We start from the raw sequence: 17,989 nt of genomic DNA, 5'->3' as shown, positions 1-17,989 counted from the left end.
TTCTGCCTGAAATCATCTCGTTTACAGAAAATATTTGTTTGCACTATTAGTTGGTACTGGAGTTAATTACTCAATGTGTTAACGTGAAGTAATATGTATAAAAGTAGGATCACTGTTTATTGTGTGGGTGAGCTGTTGAGCGGTGCTTGAATAAACTGCAATTAGGGTTAGATAGAGATTAATTAACATGTGAGTGGCAAGGTGTAAAATAGTTTCCAACCCTCCACTTCAATATAATCTGCAGGCAGGGAAGGAGAAGTTTGTGGAAGCTAATTAAATACTTTCATAAAAGCCAGTGTATTCACCCAACATTTGGAAAGAGAGGCACATTAGGGGCAACTTGTTTTTACCCAAATGTTTTCTTTCTGTGGAGGTAGCACTCCTTTGTGATACTGGGGAGAGAGAGATGGCTTCTGCAGCTACAAAAAGCACTAGGGATGGCAAGGCAGGTTCATGGGAAGTCTTTGGAAGCCTTTCAGCCTGATGGAGCTTTCAGACCAGCAGATCTTTCAAGCTGCTGCCGAGATCAACAATTACCCAAACTGGAAAGGGGGTTGGGGTGCAAGTGCTGGTGGCTGAACAGGATCCACAGGAAAGTCGGGATAGAAATTCAGGTTGTGAGACCTTCGGGTGTTATTGATACTGTTTCAATGTCAGGGTGAGTTGTTGATTTAAATCGTTTCCTGTTTGGTGGTGGGGTGGGATAAGGGGTAGTTTATCTGTCTTGTTTTTACATTAACATAGGGATGGGGGCATACTGAGTCTGGAATTCTGCCTCTCTGAACATCTAAATTAAATAGGCTATATGGAAATGTTCTCTTCCAGAGGAGTTAGCCTCTTTCTCGCTTTGAAATTTGGAAGTTGGGGGTGGGGGGGGGCACAGAATGCTGGATAACAGATTGAAGACTGCTGTATTTAGGGGTAGTTTCCAGGCTTGGCAGGGTGGAAGAATTAAACCACGGCAGTGGCCATCCAGGACACTTTCCCCCGGAGACCGACCTCTCTTCTCCCTCTCCTAGCCTTCAAGGTACACTTTTCCTTCTTTCACCTGCCACATCCATATCATGTCTGCAGTTACACGTCAGAGGGGGAGTGGGTAGGAAAGAGAAATTCCAAAGGGGAGAAACGAGTGGTTTGCCTGAATTTAAAACTAGTCCTTTCCTGTCTTTTTCCCCTGCTGGTTTTCCTGGGATGTTTAGCAGGAGAGAGGCCTGGGATGGAGCACTCAGCCCCCTCAAGACGTGTTCTTGAGTGAGAAGGGAGAGGGTTTTTTTCCCACCAGCACTCTCTGGAGCGCCACAAGATCTTACACCTTTGGAGAGAGAATACAGCATCAAACCCTCAGCCCTGTTCGCTCATATTATACCAACCATAATCCTCTGAAACTGTAGTTGCTGCTACAAAGCTCCTGGTCTTGCAAAAGCCGGCAGGCAAGATATAATTGTCCAGCAAACAAAACCCTCCAAAAGTTTTTTTTTTTTTTTAACCCCAGAATCCCCCTTCTCCTCCTTTCCTAAACGTAATTCTTTCCCTCGCTCTCTTGCTAGCCGCTGTCCCCCTCCCCATAAGAACCCTCAACCTTGATCACTTTTGTTGTCGCCAAGAGCACCCGGCCTGTTAAAAGTGCTGGAGCGTCTTTGAGCAGTTTGTTGTGATACGCAGGTGGAATGGTCTGCAAACAGATGAATTCAGCCCCTCCAAACCAAGCGTGGAGCGCGCTGCTTTTGTGGAGAGGCACAAAACGCTGAATTCCTCCGAACTTACTTGGGGCCTGTCTAGAAAAGGGCCTTTTTCTTCCCTCTGCGTGTACCTCTGGCCACACTAAGTCTCTGCCCGCCCCCCTTCAGTCCTCCTCCCTCTCCCCTCTGATAATCCTTCTCTTTATTTTAGAAAAACACAAAACCCGGTTCCACGCGGTGCTTTAGTGGCTAAAAGTGAAAGAGCTGCCTTGGCAGAATTCAGCTCTATGAATCACTTCGGAAAATTGGTTCGACTGAATGGCCTTAGGAGGAAAAACGTTTTAATAGGATCCAGGGGAGGTTCTGCTGTTTCAATCTGCTCCTTAAACAGGTGGAGATTGGACCGTCTCAATTATACAAACAGTAAGTACCCATCAGCGGGGAGACCTGCCCTCGGAATCCTCCTTGCTCGCAGCCCTGAACCCGCAGCGGAGTCGGGCTTTGCCTCAGAAACCCGATCACAAATCAGCGATCCCGATCAATCAAGCTCTCAAACAGCCCTCCCGCTCGGGGTGCAGCCTCCCTCAGCCGCAGGCGGAGAGCGAGTCTGAGAGGGGGACGCGCACCCTCCAGGCGCCGAAGCCCCCAGGATCTGGGCGGGCGGCCTTGCTCCTACGGACGCTACGGGGTCGTCCTTTGGCTGCGGGAGCTCTCTCCCGACCTCCGACGCCAGCCAAGGCGAGCTGGTTGTTTTTGCATAAATTAATATTTCCCCATTAACAAGTTCCCCCCTCCAAACGCGGCGCCCGCGTCCCTGCGCCACATCCTAATGAGGTAATTATCATTTGCGCGTGTTCGGGGCTGGCGCCGGCTCCGTGGGTAAATGGCAGTTTATTAGCACGATGCCCAGCGCGGCTGCAGAGGGCTAAGGGATACTTCGGTGACTAGACGGACACCCAGGGTCCCTTTGAGGCGGCGCGCCCGGGAACCCCTGCCCTCTCCGTGTCCCCCAAACCTATAGGCCCCCAAAGTTGTGAATCACGCACGGAACTCTGCCTGGGTTTGGGCTCCCCCCCCCCCCGCCTCTTTTTTTTTCCACCGGCAAAACCATCACGATTCCTCCCCCTCCCCCTCCCGTCTCTCCCCTCCTTCCCGATTCGCGAACCGCTCGCACTTTCCCGAGGGGAGCGCGGGCGCCAGTTGCCTCCTTTTAAAGTTTGAGGGGCGGTGGCGGCAGCGGCCGGCAGGCGCGGTGGAACACAGGGGCCGCTACAGGAGCGCGCCGCCGCCCATGTCATTCCACTTCAAGTGACTTCATGTGATGTCAGCTGAATGTAAAAGACAGTGATCTCACGCGGAGGGGAAGATGTTTGCCATCAAAATGTGACAGAGGAGACAGGCTGCATGGCTCGGACCGCATCTCCTTGGCGGTGGGGGAACGAGGTAAATGCGAGGTGGCTCTCCCGGTCCTCTTTAACTTTGCCCCTTCACTATCTAGCTCCCAGCACGCGTGGCGGAGGCCGGGGTCCAGGGAGCGGCTCAGGGGGTTAATTTGAGGCTCTTTTCTTTCTTTCTTTTTCTCCCTCTCTCTCCTTCCTCTGTAAGCCCTCCCCCTTTCCCCCCTTTCAAAGTCCCGGGGCAGGGGCTGGTGGGCTCCTTCGCGGGCGGGTTAATGGGCGGTAATTTGGTACCCTTGGGTGCACTTTGTTCTGCCCCTGTTCATTTGAATGCAAATGGGTGACCTGGACCCGACAAGGTGCTTATTAAATTGCGGTTTCCCTCCCTGCCTTTTCCGGAATGCAGACTTAGAGGAGAGAGGCTGCGCCCTGGCCCAGTCCGGTACGACTCGGCTCGGCGCGCCATGGCAAGCTCGGCTTCCCTGGAGACCATGGTGCCCCCGGCCTGCCCGCGCGCTGGAGCGTCGCCGGCCACTTCCAAGACTCTGGCCTTTTCCATCGAGCGCATCATGGCCAAGACGTCGGAGCCCCGCGCGCCCTTTGAGCCCCGGCCGGGGGCACTGGAGGCGGAGGGCGGCCAGGGCAAGAAATTGCTCAACCTCTGCTCGCCGCTGCCCTGTATGATCCCCCTCCAGCCCCTAGGCTACGAGATGCCGTCCAAGACGCTGCTCAGTTACTCTGAGCTCTGGAAAAGCAGCCTCCGGGCGGGCGGCAGCGGCGGCGGCGGCGGAGGAGGAGGTGGAGGCGGCGGTGGGGGGGCCCCGGTGTGCGGCGCCAGCGGCTTGTGCAAAACCAACTGTGGCGTGTGCTGCAAGGCCGAGCTGGGCCTGGTACCGTCGGCGCTGCCCGCGGGCAGGGTCATCAAGCCGCAGGTCATCAACCAGGCGGTGGGGCTTCCGGCCAGCGGCTCGCTCTACTACTTCAACTACCTGGACTCCGCCACGTACCCGCCGTCTGAGCTCCTCGGCGGTCACCTCTTCCCGTCCGGTCTCCTCAACACACAGGCCCCCGCGGCCCTGGCTGCGCACCCCAAACTCTTTTTGCTGGAGAACGCCAAGTTGGCCGGCCTGACCGCGGACAAGTTTGCCCATCCAGCCGCCTACGCCCATAAGGAGCGCTTGCCTGCGCCGCTGGAGCAGGTGCTGAAGGAGAACTCGGCCCTGACTGCCGAGCGCGGCGGCGTCAAGGGCCACAGCAAGCTGCCTGGGGGCTCAGCGGACGGCAAGCCTAAAAACTTCACCTGTGAGGTGTGCGGAAAGGTGAGGCTCGGGGTCCTGGGGGGCTGGGAGGGGTGAGCAGCTGCTTCCCTGAGGGGCAGCCGGGACAGCCCCTTTCTCAAATTTGGGAGCTCCCTAGTAGCTGTCTACCCGAATTGAGGGCACAGTTGGGCCTCAGTTTCTTATTCTATAAAATGGGAATGCCTTTGTCAGCGGCCTCACAGGACTGGCACGAACAGTGGATTGGGAAGCTCTTTACAAAATGAAAAGGGTTGTGGTTTCTGAAGGGGGTTTTTGGTTGGGGGAGGTGGTCTCTGCGCGCCCGCCCCCCACGGCCCTGCCAGGCGGACTCTCAGACAGACAGCCACAAGGCCCCCGTGTGTGCTTCCATAGGTATTTAACGCTCACTATAACCTCACCCGCCACATGCCAGTCCACACCGGAGCCAGACCGTTCGTGTGCAAAGTCTGTGGCAAAGGCTTCCGCCAGGCCAGCACGCTCTGCAGACACAAAATTATCCACACCCAGGTACGTGGGCCCCGGGTCCAGCCCGACCCGTACCCAACACCCGGAACTAAGTGATGGGGTTGGGGAGAGAATGGCCAAGGGTTCCCCTTATAACCCCCACCAGAGGCCCCTGTCCCTTCGGCGTGCCCCTTCCAGATGCCCCCCAAGGTGGCTTCTCCCGGCCGGGGCCTCAGCCTCACGATGCACACGCCCCTCTCCGCAGGAAAAGCCGCATAAATGCAACCAGTGCGGCAAAGCCTTCAACCGCAGCTCCACGCTCAACACACACATTCGCATCCACGCGGGCTACAAGCCCTTCGTCTGTGAATTTTGCGGCAAAGGCTTTCACCAAAAAGGTAACGTGCGGGCGAGGCCCTCTCCTCACCTCCCCTTGGGACTCGGCAGGTCATCGCTAGCGGGAAGGCAAAGAAGGATCTGGAGAGAGAGCGCGCGAGGGCCGCGGGCTCGGGCGCAGCATTTCTTTGGAATCGGGTTGTTCGGGGTTTCGGTGGAAGCTCTCCGGGTTGGATTAGTAGAGCTCGCTGGACTCAAGCTGATTGCACGGGGAGACTGTGAATTTGGGAGATGGGAAGGAAAGGGGTAGAGGGAAAGGAAGTTGGAGAAAGACAAGGTATCGCCCTATGGAGGAAGCGTCCCTTTGTACCCGGGATTCTTTTGAAAATGGAAAAAAAAAAAAAAAAATTCGAGGCGTAACCCACCTCCTGGGAACAGTTTAGACTGGGGGAAACCGCTACTGTCTCCAGCACTCAGCTTGGATTTTTCCAGGCACGTTTGGATCTCCAAGTGGTAGTTAGGGGACCACAGGGAGTAACTTTAAAAATAAGAAGAAGAAAATAATAATAATAGGGGATGAAGCCGGGGTTCATGCGAATTTCTTCGAGCGAGGCGGCGGCCCGGACAAGGGCCCCATGCGTCTCTCTGGGCAGCACAAAAGTTTCCGGGCCGGCGGAGCTCAGCGGGAGGGATGCTGTTCGGGCCTCAGGCCCGGGTGGGGCTGGGACGCGGGGCGGCTACGCGGGACTCGGCCCTCCATCCTGTAGTGAGAGCCCGGGGCTTGACGCGTACGAAGTTTGACAACTTCTTCACTCGGAGAGGTCGCGCCTGCCTAGCCAAGCGTCGCCTTCTTTACGCGGGCACCTGAGCCAACCCCGGGACACCCGGCCCCTCCCCGTCCCACTTTATCCCCCCCCCCCTTTTTGTTTTTGGTCTCCTGTAGGGAACTACAAGAATCACAAGCTGACCCACAGCGGCGAGAAGCAGTACAAATGTACCATTTGCAACAAGGCCTTCCACCAGGTCTACAACCTGACCTTCCACATGCACACCCACAACGACAAGAAGCCTTTCACGTGCGCCACTTGCGGCAAAGGGTTTTGCAGAAACTTTGACTTAAAGAAACACGTGCGCAAACTCCACGACAGCGTGGGCCCCGCCGCCCCCTCCACAAAGGACCTGACTCGGACAGTGCAGAGCTGAGAGCTCCTGCCTCACCCTCCCTTCCAGTCCTATCCAACCCCCAAACAGATCACACGTATAAACTTATTTCTAAAATTAAGAGAAAGGAGAGAGAGAGAGAGAGAAAAAAAAAGCTATAGCAGAAAGGCTAAAATCTATTTATCGAAACCAGCATATTTTTGGAAAGCTAAACGTTTCCTCGATGACTGGCAGCAAACGCCTGGCTCCCCACCTTTGTATATTCGGGAAACTTATTTAAACCCAGCGCGCCGAAACGTATTTAATTCCAGGCCTCGGCTTCTGGCTTCTCCTCCGGCGGCGGTGGGTTTTAACCCCAGCCTGTCACGTGAACGTCCCGGAAGAGCGCGGCGCCCCCAGCCATCTTTATACAGCCATGTAAATTCTCCTGTACACACGAACACGGAATATATACATATATAACTCAATAAACAGAATCCTTAGTGCGTCTTTTCTTTCCCCCCCTCTCCCCTCGCCGCAAGTCAGCTCAGCAACCCTAAAGAATGAAAAAGAAATAGGCATTTTTAGCATTTCTTGGCCGCCCACATGCGACGTCTTCTGGGGGCACTGGGACCAGGGTGAGGCCAGATCGGTCCTCCTGCCACGCTAACATGTTCAGATCCCCCCAGGAACCAAGGATGCAACGGCCTGCAACGGCCCTCACGTTGTACCAAGTTTTTATTTGCTAACTGTTCTGACCAAGGGATTCTGGGTGTTGCCATATTTGGGTGCGTTTTTAAAAAAGAAGGGATTAAAAGTGGCTAGGTGTTGGAGAGCAGGTTTGAGGTGCGTGTCCTAGAGCAAAGAGCCGCACCACAGTGGGGTAAATGGCAGAGGCACTGCCCGCGCCGGGGCGCTTCTGGGCACACCCTCTTGTCTGGGTGATGTAAGGGGAGCCACTCTTCCATTCAATCACTCCTGGCGGCGAGAACTGGGGGCCAAGTGTCCCAGCCCATCCGGAGCTTTGGGGCTCCGCGGCCCGCGCTGTGGTCTGGCGCCGGCCTCCGGGTGCTGTGCGCCCTGCCGCGGGAGGGCGCACCCGGGCTCCCGCAGCTCGCAGCCGCCGCCACCGCCGCCCCGAGTTCTGATTACCGCGCAGTTAGCCCATTTCCTGAATAGCTATCTCCGCCGCCGAGCACGCTGATGAAATGATCTCACGCTTGCTTTCTAAGTAATGACCCAAATTAAGAGAGAAAACAGAGACCCTTCAAACAGCATTACATTAATCATCTAATCATTCCCAGGAGGGGGCCGGCCGCCGCCGCCCCGTTTGATCCGAATCTGGATAATCAAGAGCTCGGATTACTGGCTCGGCGCGCCGGGCCCTCTCCTCCCGCCCCTAATATTCGCGCCGCGATTCAGCCCACGTTTTCTGGAACAATGTTCCCCAGCACCGAAGGAAATGTGGCGCGGGGCCGGGGAGTGGGCTTCCAGGCAGCCTCGCCACTGCAAGGGCTAGGGCGGCGGCGTCTGGGCGCTGATCCCACGCGGATTCCCACTGCAGGTAGAGGGTATTTGGAGGGAAAGATGGTTGATGCAAAAGGAAACCCCCAAGTAAGTCTGAAAGTGACTTGAGTGGGGATTATGCCAGAGCCCGGTATACAGTAGGCGCTTAGCGCTGCTTGCGCCAGGGGCTCCCACAATCAAAGAAGCTCACATTGCCGGAGCACTTGCTCCACGCCACTCAAACCATATTCTTTCAAACGTTCACAACCCGCAAGCTGGGGGGGTGATTATTCTCACCCTGTGGAAGGATGGAGAAATTGAGGCAGAGATCAAAACCAAATGACCTGGGACCCAGGACTAGGTAGGGTCAGGAATCGGAGTCAAGGCTTTTAGAAAATCACAACTGCCTTCAGTCCTCGTTGGTGGGGGAGGAATGTCCCAGTTGAGACTCGGGAGAAGACGTTCGGCTGCTGGGTGCAAGCTCCGTACAGGTCACAGCCAAAGGTTGGGTCCTCACCCCAACCCCCGCCGGATTCGCAGACCCATTGCGCGGGGAAGGAGAATTGTCGATTTTGTTTGCACAGAGGACAGCGACAGCTTCCTCAGGCTGTCGCAAGGGTATTTTTAGTACCTCCGATTCAGAAATAGGAACGTGTACATTAGAATTCCATTTCCTGAAAGGAGAGCGTCCTCGTTTTTTTTTTGTATTCCTCTCCCCCTCCCAAGTCTGGGAAGACGCAGCCAGGGGAGGGGGGCGAGGAAGCGAGGAGGAATTTAAATGTTAGCTCGTTCTGGCTGCATTTCGCTGAGGGGAGATTGGGACCCAGAGGGATATGCAGATTTAACTCCGAAATCTCGGTGGATGCCACAAACCCCAGGAAACCCCACATTGGGCGAGGAGGACTTGGCGGCTAAAGATACGGAAATAGCGCCTTGCTCTTCCCAGACATCTATCCCCAGGGGGCTTGCGGGCTGCTTTGAGGAGTCCGATCCTATCCCAGTTTTATTTCCCGAGGTTTTATTAGCCCCGCCTCACAGATACACACCCCTCCCCCATTTCTGGGAGCTCTTGGGTGCCCTCCGACTGTCTCAATCAAAAATCCTTTGCTTCTTGCATCTCTGGAAGGATCCTTGGCAGAGGGGCTTCTTGGAGACCAGACACTGGCCAGGGCAAGCCCATCTTCTTCCTAAATAGTTCCAGAACTTTGGGCAAAGGGCAGACACCACAAAATTTAGTGCAGAAGCCTCCTCTTAGAGAATTCTTAGAGAATTGGGTTTAAAAAGTTGGCCTGCATTCGGGAAAGGTGATTCGGTTCTCCTCTTTCTTCTTAAGAAGAAAAGATAAATAAAAAATAGATGGGGCACTCCCATCCAGGGAAATAACTTTCTAACCATCAAATGAGAGAATGGTTCTCTGAAGAAATTCTTCTGTAATGTTTTCATAGGAGAAGGACTAAAAGGGTTGCCCATCTCATAAACTGGAGACATTTATTTCCAGGTGACGGTTCTGAAGAAGGTTGAAGATGCCCCATGTTTGCAAAGGACTGCAAATGAGATAATACTAATGCGTGGAACAGGAGGCATTTCTCTCTTGGACCGCTCATCTCTCTCTGCCGTCGGGGAGAGGTAAGGAATCAGAGCTCTGAGTGGAACCTGAGCAGAGTTACTTGACTACTCCAACCTCCTTGAGGTTTTTCCCTCATAACCTGATTGTTACTTAACCTTCACACCAGCGCCTGTCAATCGCTCTCTCCTGAGAAGGTGTTATTTCACATCTGGCGGTAATTGTAGATAAACAGAGTTCTTCCATATCTATAGGGCTTAGCGCTGCTTTGCCTGAAGTCCCTCCTCCTCAGTTTAAGATACCTGCTTCCTTCAGTTGGGGGGGATTCAAAAAAGGATTTCTTCACCTGGAAAGTAGTGTGAGGAGAAAAGGAACCTTCTCTATGTATGACTAAACACCTTTCACAGCCAGTGCAGGTTCTGACGCCAACGCTAAGCTGGTGTAAGTAACTGTCCTCACTGAGATCCTTCTAGGTTATTCCCCATGCATCGGAATTGATGGGTGAAAGGTTCTATTTTCTGGGGGTTTTGGTGGGTTTTTTTTTTTTTGCCTCTTAATATTAAGCTGTTTGCATGACTTGTAGTTTGCATTATTAACAAATGACTTAAACAAGGTAGTCATCAGCCACATATTAATATTCTAACCTTGATTAAATTGAAGAGGCCGCCCTTAAAAAATATTTTAAAAAAATCAAATTGCGGGGGAGGGGAATCCTGTCACAGACACAAAAAAGACTCCAATTATCTTTTCCCCTACAAGATGTTTGTTCTGTCCATGACTGCTCACACTTCAGCAATCTTGCCAGCAAGACTCAAAAAAAAAAAAAAAAAAAAAAAAACCCTCCTTCTTCCAAAGCCACAGCCTTGTACATAACAGATTGTACAGTCCTATTGCCTTAGGCGGGTAAGAGGTTCCTCTCTGCAAAGAGCGACACAGAGAAGTTGCCAGCATCCAGACGCATTTTGGGGGGCACTTGTGCTCACTCTTGCCTCGGCTGCAGAAGTGTGTCTGTAAGGTCCCCATTTTGCTGTTTGGCTCACAAGAGGATAGGGAGTCGCCTGTGCCAGGCCCGAGAATCACAGCAACAAGGCATCCAGGTGTGCTGGTGGTGAATGAGCTGGGGAGTGAATAACAGTGAGGGGTGGGGGGGGGTGCTGCCAGAGAGAGGACTGGAGTCTTGAGAAAACGCTGGGAAATAAACAACCTCAAGGCAGCTGCGTTGCCCTTTTCCCTGCACTTCCCTCTCAAACGTCTGAGCAACCAGTTTGCTCCTAGAAACATGTTAATTGCCAACGGAGCTCATTAAGGCATGCACATGCAAAACACAGCAAGAAAGATTAATGGACAAAAGCGCAATAATGAACTGTCAACAATCGGGCCCATCTACGCGACCAGGATCACTCAAGAATGAGGCATTTAGAGGCAACAAAGGATTGTCTGGGACAGGAAGAAAAGACGACCTAGACTTTTGTTTAGTCAACACAATTGATTACAAATGAGAGATTAACAGGATAGCTTCAGATTTTTTTAAAAAGAGGCAGAAAAGAAAAGTCCAATTAAGTCCACCGAATGTTAACTACATTGCGTTCCATGCCTAGCCCCAAAGAAATTCTCATTAAACCATCCCTGGCGATCCCTTTTGGAAAGTAATTTGTCTCCCTGATGGAGCAGAGAAAGAGAATCGTGTAAAAGAAAGCGTTAGTTCTTGGCACAATGAGCTTAGGAGACACACTAGAAAGAGCCAAAGGGGGAGTTAATGAGCATCTGACAAACTGCTTGGATTCAGGCCTAGAGAACAGCGATGAAAAGATGAAATTGGCCAACAACTATTCTTTATATCAAACATAAAAAGGCCAATCTGAAATGGGGCTGCTCGAAACTGGTTGAAAGTACAGAGCCCAAGAAAAGGGAGCCGCCGCCAGGCCCCTTGGTGGACACTGGACAGACAGAGGCAGGACTCAACCAGCCAAGAGCGAAGAGCTAGGCAGAAAGGTGGGCTTGCCAGCACAGAGCAAACTCCACCACGAGCCACACACCTTTGGTGGCGCTGATCTGAAGCTCTTGGTGCCCACCACCCACCCTCTGGATGTTTCTTTCATAAGTAAAAAATGTAGCAGGCTAGCCTTTGAGGACTCCCTACAAGTTCTGGTAATCTGGTTATTAGCTCCCAGCATTCTTCGAACTATACCTCTCTCTCTTCTAGAGCTATAGACCACCCCCACCCCACTCCCACCCACCGGGATGCCAGATGTCACTAATTCACATTCAGTTCTTCTACCCTCCCTCCTGGTTACCATTCAAAACTGTCACCCCCCAGGTGACTGCCTTCCTAATTCTACTCAGGGCACAGAAGTGGAGAGAAAGACACTCATCACCCACGGCTTTGTGGACCAGGTGATCAAGTATTTAAATTATTTCTCCTAGCTCATCTGGCATTAAGAGGCTGCGTCACTTTAATGTTTCCACTTCTTAACAAAGTAGGTCAACATATCTGTCTATTTCAGATGCATATTACATCCCAATTAAACATAAATGTCCAGACATTCCCAACAGCGGAAGTGTTTGGGGTTCTTTTACACTCAGTGTTCAGTAAAGCCAGGTAAAGAGAACCTAATGGTGTGTGACAGGGTTTTCCACTAAGGAGTGTGTTAAATGTCCAACTCTTTGCAACCCCATAGACTGTAGCCCGCCAGGCTCCTTTGTCCATGGAATTCTCCAGGCAAGAATACTGCAGGGGGCAGCTATTTCCTTCTCCAGGGGATCGTCTCTACTCAGGAATTGAACCCAGGTCTCCCGCATTGCAGGCAGATTCTGTAGTGTCTGCGCCACCAGGGAAGCCCAACTTCCAGCTAAGGAACCCAGAACAAATTGTGCGGTTGCTTAATGCCTTATTTATTCCATATTTGACGTGGGACCCGTGCCACCTCAGATACTAGAGTGCAGCATTGAAATCTTGATTCTAGGTTTTGTATTCTTACTCTCAAATCCTTGGTAACAGCGATCACATTTCTGAGGCCTTGGCTTGCACTTCAGGCTTTGCTCACGCTTCATGAAAAAAATGTATTGGTGCCTAGAAGTAAAGAATGGGGAAGAAAAAGTATACCAATTCAAAATAAAAAGAGTCATCTAGGATGAAAGACTAGTTCTGATTTTCAAAGCACAGAGGTGTTATACAATCTAGAAAGGTAGATTTCAGGAAACAGAGGAGAAAGTGAGACTTTTCTATTGTAGATCAATCAGAATCTGATATAATTTGTTTTTTATCAGGGCATCCTGTGAAGGCCATGTGACCTGACACATGATCTTTGTGGTTTCTCTCCTTTAGTGTTTTTCAGTCCTGGGTCATTTTTGGAGTTCTTTTTTTCCTCAAGGAGTTTCACTGTCCTCATTTTGCCCTGCCCCCACAAGGTGGGTGTTGATGAATTGCCTTGGAAGAGATAACTTCTTATTTATAAGGAGAAAATCCAGTGAGTGGTTAGGAGCCTGGGGTCTGGCATCAAAACAGCTGAGTTCAAATCCTAGCTCAGATACTCCTCAGGGAAGACTACCTTGTCTGTTTCTTCATTTGCAACATAGGAATAGTTTCTATCGTGCCTGAAACTAATATAACGTTCTGTGTCAATTGTACCTTAAAAAGAAAAAAAAAATTTTTTTCTCACAGGGCTGTTGTGAGGCTTAAATGAGTTAACACATATAATTAGAACTTAGAATAGCACCTGGCATGTACACAGGAAGAATTCCAGAAGTTAGCAGTAATTATTAGAAAAACTCAAGTAGCAAAACATGAAGGCAGAGCTTTCTAAAGAAATTTTACCTGTGTTATCTTGTTGACTTCTCATTACATATTCATTACGTAAGTTTTCTCAGCCCCATTTTAAAGAGAGGCAAACCTAGTTGCTGAGAAGGTATGATTTCTGTTAGTTCACATGACTGGAAAGCAATGGACTGGGGACTCATATTAAGATGATTCTGTCTAAACATGGGTCATGGTTTTAAAAGGAAGGTATACAAGAACCAAATTACATTTTTGTTTAAAATGCATCTGATGGGAACATAAATTGATGCAGTCACTGCAGAGAACAGTACAGAGGTTCCTTAAAAACTAAACACAGGGGACTTCCTTGGTGGTCCTATGGTTAGGAGTGTGCTTTGGGATAGTGGGGCACAAGTTCGATCCCTGGTCGGAGAACTATGATCCCACATGCTGCAGGGCAACTAAGCATGCATGCCACTATGAAAGAGCCCGTGTGATGCAATGAAGAGCCCATGTGCTGCAACTAAGACCAGATGGAACCAAAAAAAAAAAAAGACTAAACATAGAACTACCATATGATCCAGTAATCCCACTACTGGGCACATACTCTGAAAAAGCCATAATCCAAAAGGACACATGTACCCCAGTACTCATTTCAGCACCATTTATGATAGCCAGGACATGGGAACAACCTGAAAGTTGATTAAGAGATGAATGGATAAGGAATATGTAGTACATACACATGATGGAATATTACTCGGCCACCAACAGGAATGAAATAGGGTCATTTGTGGACATGTGGATGAACCTAGAGTCCGTCATACAGAGTGAAGTAAGTCAGAAAGAGAGCAATAAATACCGTGATTAACACACATACATGAAATCTAGAAAAATGGTACAGATGAACCTATTTCCAAGGCATGAATAAAGATGCAGATGTAGAGAATGGACATGTGGACACAGAGTGGGAAAGGAGGGTAGGACGAATTGGGAGATTAGGGTTGACATATGTACACTACCATGTATTAATATAAAATAGATAGCTAGTAGGAACCTGCAATAAGGCACAGAAGCTGAGTTCATGCTCTGTGATGACCCAGATGGGTGGGATGGGGGGTGCAGGTGGGAGGGAGGTCCAAGAGGGAGGATATATATGTATGCATAAGGCTGATTCACTTCATCACACAGCAGAAACTAACACAACATTGTAAAGCAATTGCATTCAAATAAAAGAAACTTTTAAAAAAGAAAAAGGCACCTGAATTCAATTTACTGAGATGCTGGGTGGACAGTTCTGTTCTGTAGCCCAGGAATCTGCATTGTAACCTGAAGCAGTTGGTTCCTAACTACCCTTAAGAAACACTGATTTAGCACCTGTGTTCTTTCCACCTCACAATGATGCTGCCTTTAGAAGATAAAAGGACTGTGGCCCACTAGGCTCCTCTGTCCATTGAATTTTCCAGGCAAGAATACTCGAGTGGGTTGCCATTTCCTATTCCAGGGGATCTTCCCAACCCAGCGATCAAACCCGTGACTCCTGCATCTGCAGGTGGATTCTTTACCACTGTGCCACCTGGGAAGCCCCAATAACACCATTTGCTGCTGCTGCTGCTAAGTCGCTTCAGTCGTGTCCGACTCCGTGCGACCCCATAGACGGCAGCCCACCAGGCTCCCCCGTCCCTGGGATTCTCCAGGCAAGAACACTGGAGTGGGTTGCCATTGCCTTCTCCACTGCATGAAAGTGAAAAGTGAAAGTGAAGTCGCTCAGTCAAGTCCGACTCTTAGCGACCCCATGGGCTGCAGCCTACCAGGCTCCTCTGTCCATGGGATTTTCCAGGCAAGAGTACTGGAGTGGGCTGCCATTGCCTTCTCTGGAGGGCTTCATAAATTAATACACTCATTCATCCAACAAATATGATAAGAACACCTCCAATGTGTCAGACACAATGCTGGGCGCTAGAATTACAAGGAAGAGAAGAACATAGCCTCTGCCTCAGAGTTTATAATAGAGAAGTGTGAAAGTGAAAGTTAAGTCGCTCAGTCGTGTCCGACTCTTTGCGACCCTGTGGACTGTAGCCCATCAGGCTCCTCTGTCCATGGGATTCTCCAGGCAAGAATACTGGAGTAGGTTGCCATTTCCTTCTCCAGGGGATCTTCCCGACCCAGGGATTGAACCCTGGTCTCCCGCATTGCAGGCAGACGCTTTAACCTCTGAGTCACCAGGGAAGCCCTTTATAATAGAGTAGGGGTGGAAATCACATACAACAAAAATCCCCATATGATACCTGGTCATGAAGATGAAATTCGGCATTCAGTCCTGTCTGGGGTGGGGTGTGTAGTGGACATCTGTTACTTTTGCCTGCTGAGCATCATTCTCCCCTCTGGTAACAACATTCAACATTTCCTTCTGAGACACCACCTCCCCTCCACTCTGCATCTGTATGGTTAAGGTGGGTCCCGCCCCACAGTGGGCACGTGACCCAGGCCTGACCAATCAGAGTTCGGCGTCTCCCTGGCCACGGTGACTGGCTCAGGGCCGGTCACGTGACCCAATCAGAGCCTTGCAAGTTGCGTCCTGGTGTGGGTCAAGGTGGAAGCCGTTCTCCTGGGGTTCACAAGGGGACTCGGCCCAAGTCTGGGGACTTGTGTACACGTGTTTGTTACAGTGTTGTGGTTTATGCATGTTTGTTACGATATTCAGATCTTCCAGTACTGAAAGTATTAGAGGTGGAGTGGGAGAGGACTCGAAAGGCAGCCCGGAAAGACCCCGTTGGACTCTGGTATGATTGAAGTCCAAGGCACACAGGGACTTCATGGCTATTTGCTCTAAAATGGAGTCTCCCAGCTCTCACTTCTGTGACTCCTGATGGACATTGGGCAGAAAAAAGGGAAGTGTGAGATGCTTGGTTAGAGAAAGTCGTCCCTGCGTTGAGTCGTCGGCAGGCAGGAGGCATTACCAATGGAGAAATGGAAGAATAGCCATCTCATGCAGCCCACGTGAAAGCCCGCAGGTGGAAGGACGGTGAGTTGATGCGTCTAGATGTGGTTGGGTGTGGCTGGGTTTAATATGGAGAAGTGTGACTTTGAAATTTAGTTGTGCCTCTGAGCAACTGTAAAACTGCGCTACAGTCTTACCTTCTCTGAACCTGAGATTTCTTCTCTGCAAAATGGGTGCAGTAACGTGGGCCATAAGGATTCAATGCAGTGGGGCTAATCAAACACCTGATCCGTTACAGGTGTTTAGGTAAATGACTGTGATGATTATCACCGGAATGTGATTATCACCTTAACTCGTTATTGACCAGGTGATTCTTGCTGAAACTACTGCTTGTGGATGGCAATTTTTATTTTGACAAACCAAAAATTAATCGTTATTTAATTAACACTTTGTGAAGTATTACACCCAATAAATTACACCTGACACACCTGTAAAGTCTTCTCATGTACCATGAGTTTCCTTTTCACTTCCCGTAACAGTCAATCACTAAGGTTTTTGTCTTTCTCTCGGTCTAATATTGAGGTCACCTGATTAGAACTATATTCTGAAGAACTGTCCTCTTCAGAGACACTAGTGTATGTGTCACTTGAACTATCAGAGAAAGTATCTCATGAAATTCACCGAAAAATTCTTCTTCACTCGAAGTTTCACCATGTGCCATTTTTGAAAATTTTTCAGTAATAAACTTGAGTTTATAATATACATGAGTTGGAAACAAACCTAACAGAGCAGAATGTGATAGTGATAGTAAGTTGTATAATGAACCTTTGATGAATTTAAGCTCTAACAAACATCACAGCTCTAGTGATGTTAATTGTATCACTGTCTAAAACAAATTGATATATCCCTGGTCAATAATGTTCAGATAACAAAAGACAAACCACATATCAATGATGTGGTTTAAGAGGGAGGGACTGTTGGCATTCTAATTTCCCACGTGGTCCAATGCAGTGTTCTGCTGGAGTTTGAGGTGTCTTAGGGCAAAGATTGGTACCTTAGCACCCTGTCAGCATCTGCCTGGCTGCTGAAGCCTGCCTATTTCTGAGTAAAGCAGGGAATATAGATCAAATATCATTGACTTTGTGGAGTACCCTAGACTAAGCTGCGTGACTAAGCTTCTGACATTGAGACCCAGTTGCCTCATCTTTAAATTCTTTGCCAATAGCAATGTTGTTAGAAGGACTTAAGTGAGATAATATGTGTAAAGTGGCTGGCACATAGTTGACATGCAGTAAATTATAGCTTTCTACTCTGACTACTACTTGCTAATACTACAGTTGTTACCCTTCAAATTTTGAGATACGTGATGCAATGTTTTGTTTTTTTGGTAACCTGATTTATTTTGGGCTGGGCTGGGTCTTCGTTGCTGCAGGGGCTGCTCTCTAGTTGCATTGCCCGGGCTTTTCATTGCGGCGGCTTCGCTTGTTTCGGAGCACAGGCACTAGGGCACATGGGCTTCAGCACGTGGGCTCGGTAGTTGTGGCCCACGGGCATGTGGGGTTCTTTACCACTGAGCCCTGCAAGCCCTGGGAAGGCCCTGCAAGGTCTTTAGCAAAGTAAGCACTACAAGGGCAAGGCTGTCTGCCTTGTTCACTGCTGTGTGCCCAATGCTTGGCACATAGTAGGTACACGAAAATGAGCTGGCTAAGAACTTCCACGGAGGTTACCTGCTCCGTCTTCCGGGCAGCCACTGGCACCCTCATCTTGTAACAGTTCAGTCCTAAAACATTTATTTAAGGCTTACTATGTGCCAGCGGTCGTGGTGAGGATACAGCCGTGAACATGGCAGACTCTGACCTTGTGGATCTTAACATCCTAATGGTGGACACAGGTGATGAAGAAATCAGGAAACAGGAGACAAATTCAGATGCTG

At 50.0% G+C, this 17,989-nt stretch overlaps 1 protein-coding gene across 2 annotated transcripts; it reads left to right on the top strand.

Moving 5' to 3' along the window:
• Positions 1 to 2,013: 2,013 nt before the first annotated feature.
• On the top strand, positions 2,014 to 6,788 carry FEZF2 (FEZ family zinc finger 2). 2 transcript variants are annotated; one of them, XM_043442872.1, is made up of 6 exons: positions 2,014 to 2,102; positions 2,863 to 3,122; positions 3,483 to 4,395; positions 4,747 to 4,881; positions 5,084 to 5,216; positions 6,098 to 6,788. In XM_043442872.1, exons 3-6 carry the CDS (start codon positions 3,541 to 3,543, stop codon positions 6,355 to 6,357), a joined length of 1,383 nt encoding a protein of 460 aa, XP_043298807.1. In that variant the 5' UTR covers positions 2,014 to 2,102; positions 2,863 to 3,122; positions 3,483 to 3,540; the 3' UTR covers positions 6,358 to 6,788. The 2 variants fall into 2 exon arrangements, with proteins under 2 accessions (XP_043298807.1, XP_043298806.1); XM_043442871.1 differs by having other exon boundaries at positions 2,048 to 2,102; positions 2,989 to 3,122.
• Positions 6,789 to 17,989: the final 11,201 nt, after the last annotated feature.

The sequence above is a fragment of the Cervus canadensis genome, chromosome 22, assembly GCF_019320065.1.
Source record: "Cervus canadensis isolate Bull #8, Minnesota chromosome 22, ASM1932006v1, whole genome shotgun sequence".
Taxonomy (NCBI): Eukaryota; Metazoa; Chordata; class Mammalia; order Artiodactyla; family Cervidae; genus Cervus; species Cervus canadensis.
The sequence above is the reverse complement of the archived record's forward strand: the minus strand, read 5'-3'. Positions and strand labels throughout refer to the sequence as shown.

Excerpts from the sequence above, each read along its gene's own strand:
- FEZF2 (XM_043442872.1), top strand. The coding sequence starts at position 3,541 with ATGGCAAGCTCGGCTTCCCTGGAGACCATGGTGCCCCCGGCCTGCCCG. Across the intron at positions 4,396-4,746 it reads CCTGTGAGGTGTGCGGAAAG|GTATTTAACGCTCACTATAA; the intron begins GTGAGGCTCGGG and ends GTGCTTCCATAG. Across the intron at positions 4,882-5,083 it reads ACAAAATTATCCACACCCAG|GAAAAGCCGCATAAATGCAA; the intron begins GTACGTGGGCCC and ends CCCTCTCCGCAG.